This window comes from Cyprinodon variegatus, unplaced genomic scaffold (assembly GCF_000732505.1).
Source record: "Cyprinodon variegatus isolate N-32 unplaced genomic scaffold, C_variegatus-1.0 Scaffold1504, whole genome shotgun sequence".
Classification (NCBI taxonomy): domain Eukaryota; kingdom Metazoa; phylum Chordata; class Actinopteri; order Cyprinodontiformes; family Cyprinodontidae; genus Cyprinodon; species Cyprinodon variegatus.
This window is the reverse complement of record NW_015151957.1, coordinates 32637-53794: the sequence shown is the minus strand read 5'-3', so window position 1 is coordinate 53794 and position 21158 is coordinate 32637. Positions and strand designations below refer to the sequence as shown.

Sequence of the window (21158 nt, the reverse complement as noted above, 5' to 3'; positions counted from 1 at the left end):
CTTTGTGTGCTGATTCCAGATCAGCATTTCCGCCGACAGTAAAGGAGTTATGATTTGGTGCCAAAGCAGCAGCAGCTGAAGCAGTCCTCTGTGTCTGCAGCTGCCTGCACAGGGAAGTGCGACAGGAACCGGCCCCGTCTGCCTCTGTAACCATCTTTACCCGCCTGTCAGCTGAATTCACCCGGAGCTGCTCACACAGCCTGATCCAGCTTCGGCTACAGGACTCCCTACGCTGATATGAGAGCCACTGGTGATGGAAGAGGTGGTGGGTAAGAAACACCAACATGTCGCAGGTTGAACTGTGCGGTAACTAATGAATGCATCAGTGATAAGGTCCAGACTTTTTCAGCTTGTACAATCACTAAGGGTTACACAGGGTGTTGTTGTGTGTGAGCACCAGAGAAAAAAGTTAAAGAACATGCAGAGTGGGGGGGAGATTCTAAACATCTATTCTGTATTTTGCATTAACTTTCAGTTCAGACATTCTCAACATCTGAGCTCAACTCCATGGTAAATGGTTATGACTGTTGGCACAAATGAAGACGGTTGCTTTTATGTCAATGAAAAAGACTGTTATGTTTTGTTATTCTAGCTCTATGTTTGATGTTAGGTTCAGAACAAGGGACTTGGGTGCACCCACAATCTAAATATGCCAAATGAAATCTATTCAGTAATCTCCAGGTTCATTCCTAACTTCTCAGCTCTACATCCACATGACACACTTTGTCATTTCATTCCATCAAACATGTAAAAAAACAAAACAATTTTTTTCTTCTCACATCATTTTACTTTCGTGTTATTAGGTATCATTACATATAATGTAGTTAAATAGCCATAAAACTCTAAAATCTCATATATAATTGTGTATATTTCTATATTTTCTAAAGAGTTTGAACTTTGGCTCCATGTGGGCCAGTAAAATGATAAATATACCAGATTAGGACCTCCTGATGCCCTGAGGTACCTCCTGCTGGAAGATATTATTTATTAAGATCACAACATTTTCTGACTAGGAGTTGATTATAGAAAATCATCTTAAATCATCATTGGAAATATTAAAAGGCCTACAAAATCTCCTGCAGCAGATAAACAAAACTACAAAAGTATAAACACATCAGAAATTATCCTTCACTCTCCAACGGTTTTGAGAAATACCGTTCCAGTCAACAACAGCAGAAAGTGCTTCCAAAAGTCTCATTGAAGGCTTCAGTAAATGTGAAATAAACGTAGATAGGGGAATTTTTTGCTGACGACATAAAGGTTCTCTGAACCACAACTGCAGGGCTGTGTTGAGAGAAACACCGACTTTCAGCAAATAAAAAAAAGCTTCCTAGAATCGGGCATGTTAAATAACTTCCTGGTAAAAATGAATGATCTGTTCACAATGTAGTAAGTTGATCAGGTTGCAAAGCATTTGCTTTGCAACCTGATCAACTTACTACTTTTATTTCTTATATTGATTTATTCTATATTTATCATATACAGCCTGATTTTCAGACTTTACTTTAAAATTCAGTTTTTCCTTTTATGATTTCATTGTAATTGCACTTTAGCACTTTGATCTGCTATATCTCATCATACAATCCCTCTTACCAACACTTTCACAACTTTCTTTGCAAATCCACCATAATGTAATCATGTGGATGTAAAAAGTCTATAGCTTTGTTTTAAGTGGGATTTTAAGTTTTAAGGACGATGTTTGTCATCCAGTGGAAATACTGATCTGAATTTAACACTGCTGTGTTTCAGCGTGGCTTTTAATTATTTCACCAGACTAATAAAAATCTGCAATCATATGAGCTTTAGCTCTGCTGTTGTTAATCTGTAGTAGAGGACATTCTGGAAAAGTGCATTGTGAGTTTTATTTGTGGAGCAGCAGAATTTCAGCACTGTGCAGGGAGGACTGCTGACAGAACTCCCTGTGATTTTTTTTTTTTTAATCCAAGTTAAAATAAAGAAACATATCTTTTGGAGGTAATGTGTAATCAGAGACTGTGTGAGACATTTCTCACACTCCTAAAGGTCCTTTTGGTGCTCGTAAGCCAGCTAGCTTTCACTGCTTGAGGCCAGAGGCTGGACAGCTCCCTGTCCAGTGAGGTCGGAGTCATCCAAGACGAGCTCCTGAGCTAAAAGATGTCAGGGCACATGCTCCAGTCCTCTTTCTCCTTCGACTCCCAGTAACCTCCCTTGTACACAAAGTTTGTCTCTCCAGTGACAGAGTCCCTCCTCTGGTGAAACCACAGCGGCTGGTAGCCTTCATAGTCTCTACCTGAGGAAGAAGCAAAGATTTTACATCATAACGTTTACCTAAACATCCTCCAGAAGAGAGGCGACACTTGAAAGCTATTACTAAGAAATACAGGGATGTTTTTTTCTATGGGTTGCCACTGGTGTCTGCACTACATTTGGTTTAGCTCCAAATGAGCAGTAACGAGTTTCAAAAATCTAAAAGGAACATCAAACAAAACAAGGAAGATAAGTGAAAAGCAAAGAATTAATAAAATCATATTCATCATTTGTTTTAAGCTATCAAACTGGTAAAAAGTGAAATTGTTAGATATGGGAGTTGTGTAGTGATTTTATGCTTATAACAAATCCAAGTCAAATGAACTGAGTTTTTTTTTTTTTTTCCAAATGTGCATCTAAAGATTTCACAAAATGAATTTTACAATTATGCCAGATTACTATAACAACTTCAATCTACTTTACTGAGATTTTCTTTTCTGTACTCCAACACAAAGCAGTGCATAACTGTGAATTGGGGTCTAAAGTCATCTTTTAGGGTTTTCTTGTAATTAATTTTCTTGCAATCTTTCCATCGACTAACTGGCTTTACCGTCCCTGCTAAACTTGTTACAGTGTTACAGCAGTATGCTGCTGTTTGGATTTATGGGGCAAATGATCAATTGATATTCTTCTCTTCCCACCTGAGCTGTGGACCTCTGCAGCTCTAACAGAGCTTCCATGGGCCTCTTCTCTACTTCCATCCAATTGAAGCTCCCTTTGCAGAGGTTAGGTTGACAGACACATGTCTACTCCCCCAATTTTTTTTTTATGGATTGAGCAGTGCCATGCACTATGTTCAAAGCTTCAGATATAGTTTTAGAACCAAAACATTGCTTTAAAGGAGAAGTCCGGTCATATTCAGAATTGAAACTTCTGAAAGTACATTAAATATGAAATTATTACATATTATTCAATAAATGATGTGTTTTATTTAAGAGAAATTTTCATGTGAATGTTCTTTACTGGAGACGTCCATGTTTGTCAAAGAGCACTATGGCCACCTACTGGTTTGTGAGGTCACGTGCGGTATCGGCTGTTCATCAAGTCCCAGTGCTGTATCTGGTGTTAGTCACAACGCGCTATTATCCAAGTCATATTGAAAACATTCTTCTTTGAAATGTTGGCTACATATTACGTGTTTTTTCTCTGGCCAGAAGTTTGATGGCAAATCCTCCCTCTTCAAGTTGGTAAACCAACGACACACCAATCTGTGGTGGATCATGAATCGAAAAGGTGAAATAACACTTTTTTTTGTATTTTACCCGATGTATTACAACATCCAAATGCCATGCATGTGGGCATTGTCAGTTTAACTATAGCTCTTGCAAAATTAAATGGTGAGGTCCTCTAGAAATCTTAAATAATTGTTGTTGATTACAGATGTGTCTCATAGTTCCCATTGATTTTGCTTGCAAAGCAGGGAGAGTGGCGCTCGGCTTACTGCAACATGATGTGACACCGAAGGATGTCAGGAGTGAGGTGTTACTAAATTGGGGCAAAGATGGCCCCAATTTTTTTTTACTGATTAACATTACATTCATTAAATCACCGCAAAGGTATTAGTTTTAGGCATAGATAATGATCCAATGATCATTCCTTGCCGACCGGACTTTTCCTTTAAATCCTGCCCCACCTTTTTCGCTGAGTTGTCTGGTTTGCCGTTTTATAGTTTGATTTAGGGATTTAGGGGAGTAAAGGGACTCAATAGATTTGCAGGGCACTATTCTATAGAGAATTATCTTAAAACTTTGAAAAAATATTATTTCCTTTTCCTTTCCCAGCACAATTATGGGCTACTTTGCATTAGAAAATCCCATTAAAAATAAACTGGAAAAAATGTGAAAAGTGGTATAAATGCTTTTGTAAAGCTCTGTACTTATATTTGATTCAGCATTTATCTTAGGCCAGTCCTTAATGGAAATGCACATGTATGCAGGGAAATGTCATGTGTTTTCCTAAGTTGTTATTCCAAGAAGTTGACATAGGGTGAGTATCATGCAGATCCAGAGGCAGAGCAAACAGGGCACACAAAAAATGGAGAAAGTGTGTGGAATGTACAAAGGAGGGGCACAGAACATCCCCACTCACCAGAATCATAATCACACTCTGAACATCAACAGAGGGAGGAAAAGAAAGACAAGGCATGGATACATTGAATAAAATCCTGCATTTGTCCAACATAGAGACATGATGAATCCAGCTCTGGGCTAAAATTTTTCAGAATATTTAATTATCTTTATCTCTGAATTCATACATTTCAAAATAAATTGTATGTCCCAACAGCTAAGACTAGATAAAGTAATCGCTTCCTTTCAAAGTGCAGACTCTTTTTTACTGTGTATGACATGCCTTCATCCAGAGCATCTGTGGCCTCTGCTTCCCTCCGTCTTCTTGCAGCTCTTTGTTTCTCTTCTAGTCTCTGTTTCTCCGAGTTTGCCTCATCCCACCGGCCTTCCTCCATCAGCCTCTGGTCTGGTCTCAGCCGACTGTCGGTCAGCGCCACCCCGTCTTCAGGCTCGTTCAGGGTCAGAGCCAGAGCTGAGAAGTGGTACATGTTCTCAGCATTTTCCCTGACAAAGTGAGGGGAAATGTTTTGATGTTATACAGTCAATAATATTGATTGAACACAGGGGCCATTTTTTCACAGCAGCAATTACTCAATAATAGTAGCTGTCTGATATATGGAGCAGAGGCTTACGGTAGAGGGTATTTCTTCCAGAGGAGTTTGGGAGATAAAGTCTGATAGACTGTCTTCTGCTTTCCTTCTGATCCGCTTCCTCCTCGACTGCTCTGAACGATCTTAGCGCTCTCCATTTTGTCATCCCATGTACCAGAGAGGATGTAATGAGCCTGGCCTCCGCTGTCTGCTACCACACCTGTTACCTGCCGGGGGGAATCATCTTAATCATATGTCTAGAACTTCAAGGTAAAGTCCTAATATTTCAGGAGACTGTAACAAATATTTAGAAAAATTAAGCTCATATTGCCATATAATCACTATTAAAATTTTAAAGAACTCAATACAGCAAGGTGTAAATGGTTAATAAATGATTAAACCCAGATTACTGTATGTTTACAGTTGTATGTTTGTGTCTTATTTCCACAAAATGTAAATTTGTGCCCATTGTTCACACAATTTTCACACAAATATCTCAAGTCGTTAGACTAAACAAATATAATATTTCTACACATATCTAAGATCTAAACTATTCTGTTATGGTGAAGTAGTTAGCAAACTTTTAGTCATTTTTTTGTATGTTTAGCCTGTAGTTAGCCCCATCCTTCTTCCCATAAAGTCTGAGAAAGGAAGTCCAACAGCATGATGTCAAGTGGCTTTTTTTTATTTTGCAACTCTTCCATAAATGCAAAATATGTGGTCATTAAGACTAACGACTGTCCTCTTAGCAGATTTTTCCAACTGAGCTGTGGATGCAGCAGATCCATCAGAGTTACCACAGTCCTAACTACCCAGTGCTCTCCTGCCTGGCCTGTCAGTTTACAGCAATGTGCTGTAATGTCAGTTTGCAGATGTTTTATGACCAAATCTCTGATCTATCTGATAAAGAACGTTTGAGGCATTCACAAATTAGTTTCTTTATAATTTTGCTTTTTATATTCGTGTTGATCCATTCCATAAAATACAAATTAAATAGATTTGTGGTTGGTATTTCAAAAAAATGTGAAAAGGTTTTATAAGACATTTACTGACAAATTCCAGCAGGAGGCAGCATTGTACAAATTAACCCCCAAGTGATTTACCTTCCGTGGAACATCCCTGGAGAAATAACTGTAAGGAGAGAACTTCAGCTGGCAGGTCTCCTTCGTCCTGTTATTAATGACCTCGATGTCTCCTGACTGAGAAAAACATACAGAACATTATAAGGGAGGGAAACAAGCTACATGACAACACAAAACTATTTATTTTTCCTTTCATGTTAATCACCAGCTTATAGATGAGCTGGATCATGATGCACCTATGTGTGCTGAGTTAAACTCCTCAAAAACTCCTCAAATCCTTTTTTTAATAATTAGCTTAATGCTAAACGCACACACTCTCCTAATGTGCTTTTAATCAACATTCAGTTGATTATAAGTGATCAGCAATGCTGGCTATGCAGGATGTGTTGCTTGTGAAGCTGCTGCCACTTTGCTTCTCATCTAGGCTTGTTTTTTGGCTTCTGTGAAAATATGTCCTACATGGATCTAAATGTGAAAAAAAAAAAAAATCTAATTACATGAAACATCAAGCCCTGTTGCATCTATCAGGAATGTGTATATATTGGCCCTTGGTTTATAATGCGTGTGTATTTAGACGAAGGTTGTTACAATGTTGTACTTTATAAGCATAAGGAATGTAAATATTACTATGATCTCACTCTCATCATTATGATCATTATTATTATTTTGTTGACAATCTGAAAATTAAAGTCTCTACACACAGTCTAAAAGTGCCCTAAGGCGTTCATATTTATCAGCTTTTAAACACAAAGGTCAGACTGATGTAAGTTGGGGTCTCTAAGCATTTGGCATGCTGAAGGGAGTGAATCTTTATGAATACAGACAGGGCATCTGCATAGTGTAGCAAGAGAATAAAAAGAATTTTAGTTGTTAACTGCAGAGTAGATGGAAAAATTTTCAGCTAAACGTTGTAAGTGAAATAACTGGAAATATGAAAGTTTTAGAGATAAAGGAACAAGAGCTGGGGCATTACGTCACTTCAGTAATTTACTCTTTATAATTCATTAAAAGGCAAGGTAGAGACACAAGAGTGTGATGGTTCATTTCTGACAACTTTGCAGGCATTAGATTCAGATTACTAATGCCTAATCTGTTTTCACGCCATCCTCCTACAAATATGTTTTTGTCAATAGGCTGATCAAATCTGATGACAGTAAATCGAAAAAAGTATTAATAGAAAAACTGCAACTTCAAAGAAATCGTGTTCAAGTCGTTCAAGGACCCAGTGGCCTAATGGATAAGGCACTTCCCTCCTAAGTAGGTTGCTCTTCCTGCATCTACATTTGCTGAAGCTATGATCACACTCATATATTCAGCCACTCTTGACCGTTTGAACACTGCTGCACTTGAATGTACACAGTGTATACAAAATGATAATAAAAGTTCTCAAAGTCTAAGATTTTGGGCATTCATGGAAAAAAATCTAAATATATTAGTTGAATTGTTGTTTTAAAAACTACAAACCTTTGTGCTCAATTCTGTTTGGGATTCTGCACTATTGTGATAATTTGTTTTTGGTATTTGGGAAACTTTAATTAGTACTATTCAAAAAGACATACGTAATAAATTATGATGTTAAAATTTTTTTTTTTTTTTTTTTACATGTCAGTGTGTTTCTAGGTACATAAATCCCAACCAGTGGAAGATTGCCAAATCAATTCTGAATACATTAATATGGATTCATGAGCCTATAAAAAAACACTTTCTATTTTAGAGTTAGTTACGGTTTTATCTCTGGCGTCTATAAGTTGCTCAAACACCAAAACAAAACAATAAGAGTAGACAAAACTAATGAAGTAGAGAAAAACCTTAGTAAAAAAGAAAGATTAAAGACCAAATACATTTCATACTTTTACTTATATCTGAATTTTATCTTTAAGACAAGAATACAAAAAATAAAGTTAGTAAATTCTAACACTTTTCTATAGTCACTTTTCTTCATTTATCCCACAAATAATAAAATTCTAAATTTTTCAAATGTTACAATAAACCCTGTTTTATTATCTGTAGAACCCTGGGTCAGCTCATTGTGCAATCTTCAGCCAGACTGTATTACTGTGTAGGCTTACAGAACTGCTCAACTGCATCCTAGAGTATGGTTTAGCATGTATACATCAGTATGGATTCCCATTCTGCTTTGGACCAATTAAACTCTGCCCTATAAAAGCTTGCTGAACTTAAATTGGCATACTGTCTGAACTTCCTGTCTCCTCCAGGACCATTTTTACAAAGTCTGTCAAAAACCTTTTTTAGAAAGTTTTGCAGGGGTTGGCAAAGTATTGATAGTGCCAAAACTACTTTTCACATTTTTGGGTTGATAAGAATGAGAAAGAGAAATGATTTCAGCTTTCATTTCAGAGTAAATAATTGTACTTTTAAATATAGTATTTCACAAATAAAAAAGTCTGTAACTGGTGCACAATAATTCATTGCAGCAATAAATCTGTATACTGGGGATTTCAACCTTGACTAAAACAGAAAATGAAAAAAAAAAAAAAAAAAAAAACTGTGTTTAGAAACAGAATAAAACTTTTCTAATTCTTAAACCACATTCAGAAATTAAGAAATTTTGTGCAATAAATTCAGTTCAAGTCTGATGCATCATCCCAACTTAAATAATCACTATAAATGAACAGATAATTCTTTATAACATAGTGAAACAGCCCATTCGTCTGGCTCAAAAAAGAGACCTGGTATTTTTACCCAATGGACAGACATGAAGTTCGTAATTTGTAATTCATTTAAAACTATTTTGGGGTGCAACTTAATGGAAAAATTTATAAAGAAAAACATTTTTTTCTCCAAACATATATTGAGGGATGTAATCTGTTTGTGTTGTTTAAAGCTGACTTCTCTGTTGTTGCATGGAGATTTCTAGCGCAGTGTGAAAAACTACATCCTAAAATTTGCATCTCTAATTCATATACCTTCATTATAGAAGAGAATCAGTATGCAAAAGTGTGTTGGGTCGATAGGTGCATGATTCTAGGATAAAACAAAGAAATCTGTATAACCAGCACTTTGCGGTTCTGTATGAATGTAGTAGAGACCTCTGTCGTTAAAACATGTTCCCACCTCAGATGGAGTAATGGAGGAAGAGTGACTGGTAAAAGGTTCATTTACTGTTGATCTGCAATCATATATTCATATTGTGACTGTAGAAAACTAGTAGAAATAGTGTGAATAAAGCAGCATAATAAACATATTGCTCAGAGCAGAAACAACACTTCCATGCATTATAACTTCAGATTATATAAGCTTCTGCCACTTAAGAGCATCAAAGATGCTTCCTTAGAAAAGTTTTCTGGAGTTTAGAGAGACAAGAGGCCATAGGTTGGAAAAAAGTGACTTCATGGGAAAACTGTGGAAGGAATTAATGAGAAGTCTGATATGGCCCCACAGCCCAGATCAGCTTCAAACGGATGGATTAACTAACTGATACTCCTTATCAATGCCATATCAGTGTCCCATTTTTGTTTATTTGACAGCAGTTTGTACTTTGTATTTTATTACTGCCTATCTGGCAAGCCAAAGACACGTTTTTAAGCAGCAGAGGGCAGCAGAGTCATAAGAGTAGGAACACAAAAGCACATATTTCTAAGATATTCAGGTCTTTATAATAACTCTGTCAGCCGGATAGATGTTAAAAAATAAAATTAAAAAAGGAAATCAGGGAAAGCAAAATAATTTGACCAAAGTTATATCTGAAGCATGTATTGTCAATGTGTTAATAAAGATCTACTCCGTGTTAGAGTTTGCTACGGTGCTGATCTGTGCTGCAAACATTTATCCCCCCCAAAAAAGAAAAATAATCCTGCAGGTTTGGTTTGAAGGTCACAGCAGAATGCAGAGAAAGAATAGTTGAAAAGAAAAGCGCTCAATAACAGACCTGGTCAATCCACAGTTTGCCCACAATGATGTTATGCACCGTGGATGTGACCTTTCGCCACACATAGTGGTTCCCACTGGAGTGAAACTGCAGGTGAATGGCACCTGGGGAACAAAGAAAGAACACAATGATATTACAGGAGGGTATGATTTCACCAGCTTTGTTGTGCTTCCTGCTGGCATTAAAAATGAAAGAGAGATTATAGGGTTTGATTTGTGATTCAAAACTCTTTTCTATACAATTTACGGTTTGTTAGAATCACTTCTACCTAAATCTAATGACACATCATCCCAGAATATTTGTGACTTCCATTTCACCAGTAATGATCGCCATTATTTTCCTTTTTATGTGGTATCAAACAGCCGAGTAAGCGATGCCAGAGATACGCATAACTTGCTGGATCAAATCCACTTAATCTTGTTTTATCCATCTAATCCTGCTTTAAATTATAGTGCAATATAGAATTCATTATATTTGTTTTACTTTGAAACCACAGAGTTTAAAACTAAAACCATCCAGATTTAAAAGAGCAATGTCGCTTTGCTGTTTTTTGTTGTTATATTTGTTATATGTGCAAGAAAATGCCCCATTTAATGCAAACAGGTGAGTCAGTGGTTTACATGTAATCAATAAATCTTTTGATAATTGAAATCAGATATTTAGGCTAATGCTTGTATGTCCTGGCTACTGCTACTAAACAACTAAAATATTTGGATTTGTTTTTTCAGAGTATTTTCAGAAAACTTTTTTTTATGGGGGTTTTACAATTTAAAGCCTAATAAATTAAAGCACTACTAAGTAACATTTTTATATTTATATCTCTTCCCTGCTTTAGGTGATCTTAGTCTCTATGAGACAAATGAGTGGGCTGCCATCTCCTACTGGCTTTGAATAGAAAACCAAGCTTGTAAGTTTCTGTACCACTGACCCAGTGGCAGTCTTGGGTCTATATTTGCAGTAAGACAAACAGCTTTATAGCGTCCCGATGAAAGTCCATTGGCATCAATAGCTATGCTACACTACCCCGGGGTGATTATAGGACTGTTTTTATTTTTATTTTGGAGGGTTATGATATGGCAGAGCCTACAAAAAAAAAGGTACAGAGAGACACGGAAAGAAAGATAAAAATGAGAATAGGATCGGGACAGGGCCTGCAGAAGAGCGATTTTACACTGTGATGAGACTTTAAACAAAAACAAATGTTCAAAACTGATGCAACCCTCTTCTTGGACTTGTAAGCACCGTATCTGCTTTGTGACTTAAATGTGAACATTGAATCAACTTATGAGTACAAATAAAAAGACGGTTTACTCATTAACTAAACTTGACTTAAATAAAAATAACAGTTTCCCGCAAAAAGGTCCAAAAAGTTCTGTAGAGGGAGGGACTCCAAAATTGCCTAATGCTGCTATAAATTTTTGAAGTTATTTAAGAGGTTCTTTTAAAAAAAAAAAAAGAAAAAAAAAAGAAAAAAAAGAAAAAAAAAAGAAAAGATGGTTCCATGTCCCAAAAAGATTATTGGTTCTAACATTTTCCTTTAAATGTGCCTTTCAATTTTTTTAACCATAATTAAATGACCCATGGCTGAATTGTCAGAGAAATAGCTTTGCATTAGACCTTTGAGAACAACGATACATAACAGAGTTCCTGAGTCAATAAGTGACGAAAAGGTACCAAAATTCTGAGGCTGCATTAAGTGACAAAATGATCACCTCTCCATCAATGTGCTTTCCAATTTGTAATAGCTCTTTCTGTCAGTATGCTGTTTAGTTTTCACCAAACATAGAGCTGTCTATTATGGCAAAGCATAAGGTATGCAGATTATATCCCACAAATAATGTCATCACAATATCAGTGTAAGCAATGAATGTCTGAAATGTACAATTATTATTAGCATTAGCTCACATATTTAAGGTTCCTTTAGATCAAACTCTGGTTTGCAATGAGATATTCTGCATGTTGGATGAGTCTCTCTGCAGTAGAACTCCACACCTGAAGACTGTGCACTACATACTAAAGATCACAGAGAGTGCTTGAAGCACAGATGAGAAAGAACGGATGGGGGTAAATATGTACTAATGAGATCTGACACTATCATTGTAAATTTATAAACAGTATCTCAATGGTAGGATTTTTTTGTTTTTAAAATGTAGGCCTCCCACCCAGTTCCATCTTGGTCTCATCTGTTTATTTTTTGTTCAGTCTATTTTTAATGGCTGCAAATCTAAGTCACGCATCCATGTTCTAATTTTTAAGATATAAAAAAGAAAATATTAGATATTTGCTGCAAAAAAAAAAAAGTCCTACTTATTGACCCGCCAGCACACAATGTCAGTCTACTGTTATTTCTCTAGGAATGTTCAATAAAAGGAAGGATTCTGGTGTTTCAGTTTTCTCTGTCTGCAAATCACATGCGTGTCAACTGAGGTGAAGGAAAGGCTTTAAAATCATAAAGCCGGATTCATGAGTTTAGTAGAGTGAACCAGGAAGGAGCTGCTAAATGAACATATTAAACTACAGCATGTTAAAATGGCCTTAAACAGACTAACCCAGGAAAAATTAGGATCATGTTGCATTTTCATAAACTCCAAGTACAATTCGATTTTTTTCTTGAACAGAGCATTGAGTTTTAATGTTTTCAATTTAAACAATAATACGCCTCTTCAGGCAGAGGGATGTCCTACCCAGAGGCATAATGGAGAGGTATTTGCCGCGGAACTTGCTGGCGATGGTGATTTCCTGCCACAAGGTCCAGCCTCTTTGGGAAATCACATGATGTGCAGCTGCAGGCGGGTGGTGGCTCACCTGAGCAGAAACAAAGACACAAAATCACAAGGAGAGGAGGCAATTAATAAAAAGGATCTGACAGCAGTTTATGGTTTAAATGTGCATAAGCACTTTGGGAAATGTGTAAACACAGTCTGCCCTTGGAAACACTAGTACCTGCTCACACAATGAGCGGTAGCCAAATTCCTCCAGGCGGTCAAGCTCATAGGTCTCTCCCAGGAGGGGGTTGAAGGGCTTGGCTGTTCGGTGGACTGTGGTGGAGTAGGAGGAAACAGAAAAGGCAGCAACTAGGCACATCTGCTCCAGGGAAGACTCACAGCGTGCTGCCTTGTCTAGAAGCTCATGATACTCCAGGTCCTCAGTGAGACGTTGCAGCATCGACAGAGGCTCATTAAAGTTTACCTGATGGAAAATTAGAATTAGTAAAATGTATCACATTTTACATGCGTTACATTTATTTTAGCCCCGTGTTAAAAATGAAAAATAAAACGCATTACAAAAGTATAACACTGCTAAACCTTTTCACATTTTGTATTTTTATAAAAAAAAAAAATTTTGTATTTTTATAAAAAAAAAATGTATATGATAGAATCAATATAAAGCAAAGTATCATCTTGAAGTGAAAAGGCAAAAAGGCCGGTATTGTAATATTTAACAATAAAAATCTGAAGCAAGGCTTTCATTTTGATTTAGCTCGTCTCAGTATAACTCAATATTTTGCAGGATCATCTTACTGCAGCTACAGCTAACACGTGATAACCAGATTAACAGATCTAGAGACTGAAATGTTTGCCATTTCTATATAGTATAGGGAAGGCAAAAATAAGCCTTGGGGCTATTCTTTTTTTCGTTGTTTGGATAAATACTTTTTTAAAATGTGACAATAATTTTGTTTCTAAACCAAAAATAAAAAAGGAATTCATTCATTCATTCGTTCATTCATTCATTCATTCATTCATTCATTCGTTTAGTTCTTCTTTTCAAAGCAATTTAAGCTCAGTCAGACTGGATTAGGGATGGGTATTATTAAAAACTTAACTAGTCTTAACGATACTCCTTATTGATCCACTATTTCATTTAACACTTTTTTATTTATGAAAATGAGTAAAACAATAATGAGCACTGAAACAACACAAAACATGAAACATATTTTTGAAGGTTTTCAAACAAAAAGATTTCAAACAAAATCCCACAAAATGCTGAAAGTACAAAATCCAAAAATATTTTAAGTAAAGCTAAATTACTTGTTTATATATACAATATCTTGTAAGTTGTATGGTCATATTTACAGATTATTGTAAGTTGTATGGTCATATTTACAGATTATTTGCATATTTGATCTTATTTATATCCAGGTAGTTGGAAAGAGAAAGAAATCAACACCGTCCAGATAGAAAGAAATTTAATAATACAATGTTATATTATCAAATTTAATGAAAGGGTAGTGGAGGCACACCAAAAGATGAGGTGAATAAATGTGTGTAAATAAATTTAAGTAAGGGATCCATTTAGTATAACAGTTTAAGGGAAAAGGAAGGAAACAAAAATATTTAACCAAAAGTTATATTTACAGCCCTTGTTGTAATCTAGGGTGGAGTCATTAGACACTTTACTGATGTGTGACTCATTTTCAGGGTTTCTTCGCTGCTGACTGCAGGCAGTTTGCTGCACAACCAGGCTGCTGAACCTGGCCATCTCTCAGTGCTTGGGAAGCAGAGGGCCTCACAGCAACTTGCTGCTCACTGAAGACAAACTTGTTCACTATTTCTTGCCAAAGTCTCAAAAACACAGAAAAAGGTCACTAAATTTGTCTACATTTTTTTTTCTTTTTCTTTACATTTGCACTCTATTCTATTTCATTCTATTACCCTTAATTCCAATAAAATCCATTAAAGTTTGTGGTTCTATGTTGAAAATATAATAGAAAATACGGAGGAGTGAAAATGTGTGCCAGGTTTCAGACTTACAGGCATAGGGATTTTAGAGAGCTCCTTGCCGATGCAGTTCTTCATGATGCTCCATAAATTTAGGGAATAATTGGGCTTGTCTGGGATATGAGTCCGCCTCTGTCTGCGCGGCAGTAGCTCCTTCCCTGACACATCGTTATAGCTCGGAGACATCTGGGATATAGTTCACAAAGAAAAGAGGATCCACAAATTTGAGCAAAAGTTTCATCAGGCTTTCAAAACATCAGTAAACTGTGACACATAATGACAACATATAAAACACAAGGAAAAACAAATCTCTGACCTATTAAAATTTAATGCAATGATCCAACCATACATCTGTGGCACCATTGGGGTGATGACATGGTGGCAGGAAAAACTGTAATAACAGTTCATGTGTGTACGTGTTGTGTGCGTGGGTTTTTGTGTGTGTGAAAGACTGTACTATATCTGTGAGACCAGCCAATATAAATGTTACACAAGTAAATCAATGAAGTGTCAGCCCGGCAGAGCCACACATGGATCTATACTGAGAATACAAGAGTCAGCAGCATTTTCAAATGTCAGACTTATTACTCATTCTTGTTAGGAAGATGGAAACTTACATGGTCGTCCTGGTTCCAGTCACTGGTCTGGCCTCCGCTCGCTCCACTTAAATTACCCTGAGATCGCCTGGAATAAAATAAGAACATTTTCTGCTTGAGTAAACAAGCAAGTAAATAAAATCCCAGAAAAATTCCTGTACACAGTGCACAGAGAATTAAATTAAATGAGTGAATAGGAACTGAGTTCTCTATCAGCTATATTCACTTTTAATAGTGAACCTGGACAACAGAAAACTACATTTGTGCCATAACAGTTAGAATGAGATGTTCTATTGGTATGTTCTGGGCTCTTTGACAAAGGTTTTTACTTTGACAAAAAGCAATTAGCCACCTTGTAACCCACTGGGCATAAAACTGTATATCCTAGGTAGGCAATTTAAGCAATCAATGGTGGAAAAAATAAAAAAAATAAAATTTATTTTATCCTCATGAGCTTGAGAACCAGGACATCATGCACAGTAGGATATTGCATATAGAAAATTCAAAATACTGGATTTTCCTAATTTATGATCAGAGGGTTCCCAACTTTCTACAAAGCAGATCTGATCACTCTTACAAATGGCAGGATGATCTCCCAGATTATCGGGACATGAGCAAAAAAAAAAAAATGATAACCTCAAATTGGTTTAGCAGTTTAAAAAATCCAACTTCTAGATTTGGCACATTGAAGTCATAGTTTAAGACAACAAATTTTTATTTTATACAATATTTGTATTTACATAAAGACTTTATAGTTAAAAAAAGAGTCAAATATATGGTTTTAAGCATATAAGTAACGTTTTCTTTATGAGGTTCTACAATTAGTTGTTGAATAGCGATGAAGCTAAAATAAAAAATGTATATAAATCTCAAAACCCTGATTTTTTACAAAAAAAAACTAAGCCAGATTTAATTTTCTAGGTTCTACACATGAATAATTTTTTACTTGAATTTTAAAATGAGCTACTAGGGTTGTGAAAAGTATCGATACTCAAAAATGTATCGATACTGAAACGTTGTATCCGGATACAATACTCATTTTTAAAAGTATCGATACATTGCTACCACCAGTGGCACCTAAGCAGTCATTCATCTAAAGTGAAGAATAGAGGAAAATGCACATTCAGAACACTGTGTGATTGAATAATTCTACGCACTTTTCAGTTTCAGACTTTTTTTGTTTGAGGTGCAGCTGCTGAGAATTATTTTTGTTTTTTTAACTGGTTTGGCTAGTGTCATTGTAATGTGTGCAAAGCATAGCCAAGGAAGGAACACTTAATTTTAATTCTATAAGTTTTTTTTATCAAGCTTGCTTAATATTGTGCACAGCATACAACCTCAAAATATTGTTCTTATTGTTTATTGTATTTATTTATTGTATTTTATTTATTAATGAAAATATTTCTGTAGAATTTTGGAGTCTTTGTTTTTATCCTTGTGGTATCGAAAATGGTATCGAGTATCGAATATTTTCCTTAGTATTGGTATCGAGTGGAAAAGTTTAGTATCGTGACAACCCTATGAGCTACTGAGGCTTACCTGTGCTGCGTGCTTTCACTGGCAGTCACTGTTATAAAAGTAGGTGCATCCTCCATGGCATCAAAGTACTCAGTATCCTCATCTTCATCACTTGCGTCCTCTTTGTTCACCCTTTGGTTTCCTGCAGTCAAGTTATATCATTCAGACTTGCAGACATCAGGTAAAGCCAGTTAAATTCAGCCTTAAAGGTGAAATTCAAGAAAGATCAGTGTTTTTATAAGCTTCATAACATTAGCCATAGTGACATCATTTCTGAAACTATGCTTAACATGTTCAGCATCAAACCCAAAGTCTGTCCAAATGCATTTGTGAAGAGATAGACCGATATTTGTGTTTATCTTTTATCTGTGTCAGCCGATACCTGCATGAATTTGCAGATTCATCTGTGCATTCAGCAGCAATCTTTTTAAATTGTGTAAGGTGCATGTATTGCAACTACCTCCATTTGCTACTTATTGTTAATATGTTGTGTATGATTTGTTGATATTTTTTCTTTTTGTTGCATTTGTAACATTTGTTATCATTGAGTGATTTTTATTATTTAAATGGAGAAAAAAAGCAATATCGGCACCAAAACAATAGCCCCAAATTTATTAAGGATCAGTTAGACTGATGGCAAAATATATTTACAAAATATTCTAAATATATATCGGCATCAGCCTTAAAAAAACCCTGAATCAGTCGATCTCTAATTTTATGAATCATATGGCACTAGATACCCTTCATTTACACATTTTACTATATTTTCATGCCCATATTTTTCTTTCAAAGGGGTTTTATATTTTCTACAAGTGTTTAAGATTTTTCTAAGGGCATTATGTGTGCCTTCTAAAATGGGGATCTAGGCAAATGTTCACTATGGTTTCAAAATAGCAATAAATATCCTAGATTCTTGGACCAGTCATTTAAACTGGGGTAATGGAAGTTAGTAAAAAATATTACATAATTTAGGTGATATTCAAAGATAAGTGCAGCTTATTGCAGCTTATGTGGCACTGATCCTAGATAGGCTGACTCAGTTTTACAGTAAGTGTATAAAAACAACCGAAATAAAAAAAATCAGCATTTTACCATAAAACTGTTTCCTTTATTCTTAACTAACAAATCTAAAACTCACTTAGTCAAATTTAAGTGCATAGTTTATTTTTGACAACCACATGTGAACTCAAACTCATACTGTTTTACTTATAAAGATGACAAAAAATCTGAAACAAGAAAATGTGAGTTTACAGGATTATTAGGAGGTTTTTAAAAAGCTAATTTGTTCTTTTGGGGGAAAAAAAGAAGGTGGAGATAATTTGAGACCATCTGAGACAACTAAAACTTCTCTTCCTACACATCAGGATGCTCTGTAATATAAGGCTTCAGGCTACACATGACTTTCAGCCACTTTCTAAAGCTCATGTGAGCGAAAAACAGGCATCTAGTCTCACCCTGACTGGTGGTTGGGACACTGGGTGTGCTGGAAGCATGCGTGGGTGCTTCTCTCCACGCTCGCTCAAGGCTGTTGTGCTGTTTTGCGAGCTGTTCGATCGTCTCCTCTAGGTGTGTACGCTGCTCTCGCTCATACTGTAGCGCCCGATGCAATCTCCTGCTGTGAGTCTCAGCTAGGTCCAAAAAGTCTCGACATGCCTTAGGAAAAAAATGAACACAAATAATTATTTCTCCTGCAAACACTATGGTCACATGGCTATGATATATAACCAAAACCTCTGATGTGAACACATCCTTAGTGTGCAGGATACAGATTGAGGGTTAAAAGCAACAAAAAATAAATATCTGAAATATAAAACTGACCTTTAAACCTCAATAAACCAGTCAGAATGGAAAGTGAAACAACCTTGCAGACACTCACTGAAACCTCAGCTCCTTATCAACACTGGGTGGGACAGTTATCAATGATTAGATGTAGACAGGCCACTTACAGACTCTCCTCGCTGTGTTTAATGTACCTCTTCACAAACAGCATGCTAATGAGGAGCAGTTAAAGCCTTTCACTACAAATCAGAGTCCCTTGTCTTGATTAAGTGAGCCAAAAGAGGGCATTGTTGCTGCTCTGATTTCACTTCTGAGAAAGGGTTACTTCAGATCAGATATTTATTACATGTCAGCAATTGTTGGCTCACCACCGTGTTGAGTTTTTAGCAGCCTTCCTCATATTAATCTAAAAGGTCATTGAACCTGAATAAAATATCTCCTTCGACCTCATACCATGACGCATATCACGTGATGGTCACTGAGGTTTCCAATTAGGACAGAGGTGTGAAATAACATCTAAAACTGCTGCCTTGCATTATACCTCTGCCTTTATGTGCTGAATGGTAAAACTTGTCTACTAGGGTGAATGACAAATCACATGGTTGCATTTGGCTTATGGTCAAAACCAGAAACATTTTATTTTCATTGCAGAACCTGAGAAATCGTTAGAGTTTAAGCTTAACCGCATGGATAAATGAGTACCTGCAACAATAAAAAAATGAAAGAAACATAGCGATGCCTAAAACATTAAGGATTTGGAAAAAAGTGGAACTGTATGCTAACAAATGCAGGAATCAGCATATATATGCTTTTTATTTTAATCTTATAGTGAAACTTTTGAATCAACTTGGTATAAAAGAACAGGTCTGAAATACATTTGTAATCTGTCTAGTTATGTTGTAATTTAGTGTAAGCAAAAACAAAACAGAAAAACTTTAAAGCAAAAAAAGGCTATACATAAAATCAAAGTTAGTCGTTAACACTACATTACAGTAAGTATACAGTAAAACAATTTTCTCTATATTTGATTTTAATGTTTAGTTTACTGATGCATGATTATACCCTCGCTACATTAACACTTCAATTTTGAATTAAGACTGTAATGATGTAGCCTTTGAATATATAAGGCTCTGATATTGTTGCTTAAATTTGTAAAAAAAAAAAAAAAAAATACTAAATAAGAGTAATTTGATATATTCAGTTAAAACCAAGACAGATATATAAGTTTTGTGGTGTTGTTAGGGAAATAATGAGTCTCTTACCTCCAGCAGTCACGAATCCCCTGCTTAAAGAGTCGAGTTTCACTATAAGTGTCCGAACTATGTGACGTCTAAATCCACTTCCTCAAACCAAACCATAATATGAAACTTGAATCACACTTTAAGACGTGTGAGAGTTCCACTTTTTACTGCTGACTCCACGGCACGATCACAGACTGCATGTGACTTGTGGTGCGTTGAAGAATAGAGGCTCAGCAGGGCATAACAGTATAAGGGAAATAATTAAAAGTTACCAATAATAATAATAAAAAGTGTCAGAACTAATGTCCCATTTAAATCTAATCAAATTATTTGGCAAAGAAAGAACTGAAACTGTTCTGTTAAATTGATCAAACATCTTTCTTTTGAACATAGAGCACCCAAAGATTAGTTTTGTTTTGCACTGAAACCATATAAGTAGATGGAACGTGCATAAAACAAACTAAGTTAACCTTTCACGTTATAAACTAAGGTAACCCCAAACAGGCATGTGCTGACATCCATACAATGTACCAAGTGGACAATCTGTCACTAGAGCCACACATGGCACATATGAGAAGTTAGGTCAAGGTTGAATGAACTAAATTAAAACCTCCCCCAGCTGGAGAGAAACTGAAGATGGTACGTTGTTAGTTTGAAAAAAACAAAACAAAAAGCAGTTACTAACTGAACAAGAGGACTATCTTTATGATTGATTCATTTTTCTTTTCTAATAAAAATTCAAGCCTGGTTATACAGTAATTGTATAACACTGCTCTCCCATTTTACTTCAACTATCACTTAAAATAACCACTGTATGATAAGACATACAGTATATGTATATGTAAATACAATAATCAAACCCAGCAAAGACAGTGAGACACTTGGAGCAGTGACAATACAAGAGCAGGAGCCAGTTAACAGCAATTCAGTCAGTTTGTATCGCTTTATTTTTTATTAACACACCCATATCAGTTTAATTTATACTAGATTTTCTGCGTGATGTTTACTGAAGATTTAACATTAATTTTCAAAAATGTACCTGATTTAATATTTGTCCATAAAACCATCTTTTGTTTCCATTTAATATTCTTAAAAGATAAAAAAGGTGATATCCGCAACAAATCACTGTATTGGAAGCATGTAATCTAATGGTTTGAATCTCCAATCTATCATGGCTCAACTATTATCTTGTCATAACTTATGTGCACATTTCTTGAAAGAAGCACTTTAGAACATAATACTCTGCTAGTTGCTATTTTCTGCTTCTCCAATCAGAATGTCCTTGGGATCAAAGGAGCTGTTCTATACGGACATTCTGTGTTTAACACACGAATCAATTAATTGACTTAACACACAGCTCACCAACAATTTGAGGGTGTGTGTGTGTGTG

The 21158-nt window shown here is 35.8% G+C and overlaps 1 protein-coding gene across 2 annotated transcripts in view; it reads right to left on the bottom strand.

Annotated features, from left to right (window-relative positions):
* Window positions 1–1422: 1422 nt before the first annotated feature.
* The window catches only part of LOC107103688 (oxysterol-binding protein 2-like), a 21635-nt gene continuing 1899 nt past the window's right edge, over window positions 1423–21158 (bottom strand). Inside the window, exons 2-13 of one of the 2 annotated variants that reach the window (XM_015403481.1) lie at window positions 18203–18401; window positions 16770–16890; window positions 15252–15318; window positions 14668–14820; window positions 12857–13102; window positions 12598–12718; window positions 9914–10017; window positions 6046–6141; window positions 4985–5169; window positions 4636–4856; window positions 4375–4392; window positions 1423–2269 (exon numbers count right to left, since the gene is read on the bottom strand). In XM_015403481.1, coding sequence (XP_015258967.1) covers window positions 2127–2269; window positions 4375–4392; window positions 4636–4856; window positions 4985–5169; window positions 6046–6141; window positions 9914–10017; window positions 12598–12718; window positions 12857–13102; window positions 14668–14820; window positions 15252–15318; window positions 16770–16890; window positions 18203–18401 — 1674 coding nt within the window. In that variant the 3' untranslated portion in view covers window positions 1423–2126. The remainder of the gene's footprint in view (window positions 2270–4374; window positions 4393–4635; window positions 4857–4984; window positions 5170–6045; window positions 6142–9913; window positions 10018–12597; window positions 12719–12856; window positions 13103–14667; window positions 14821–15251; window positions 15319–16769; window positions 16891–18202; window positions 18402–21158) is intronic. The other variant, XM_015403482.1, reaches the window with a different exon arrangement.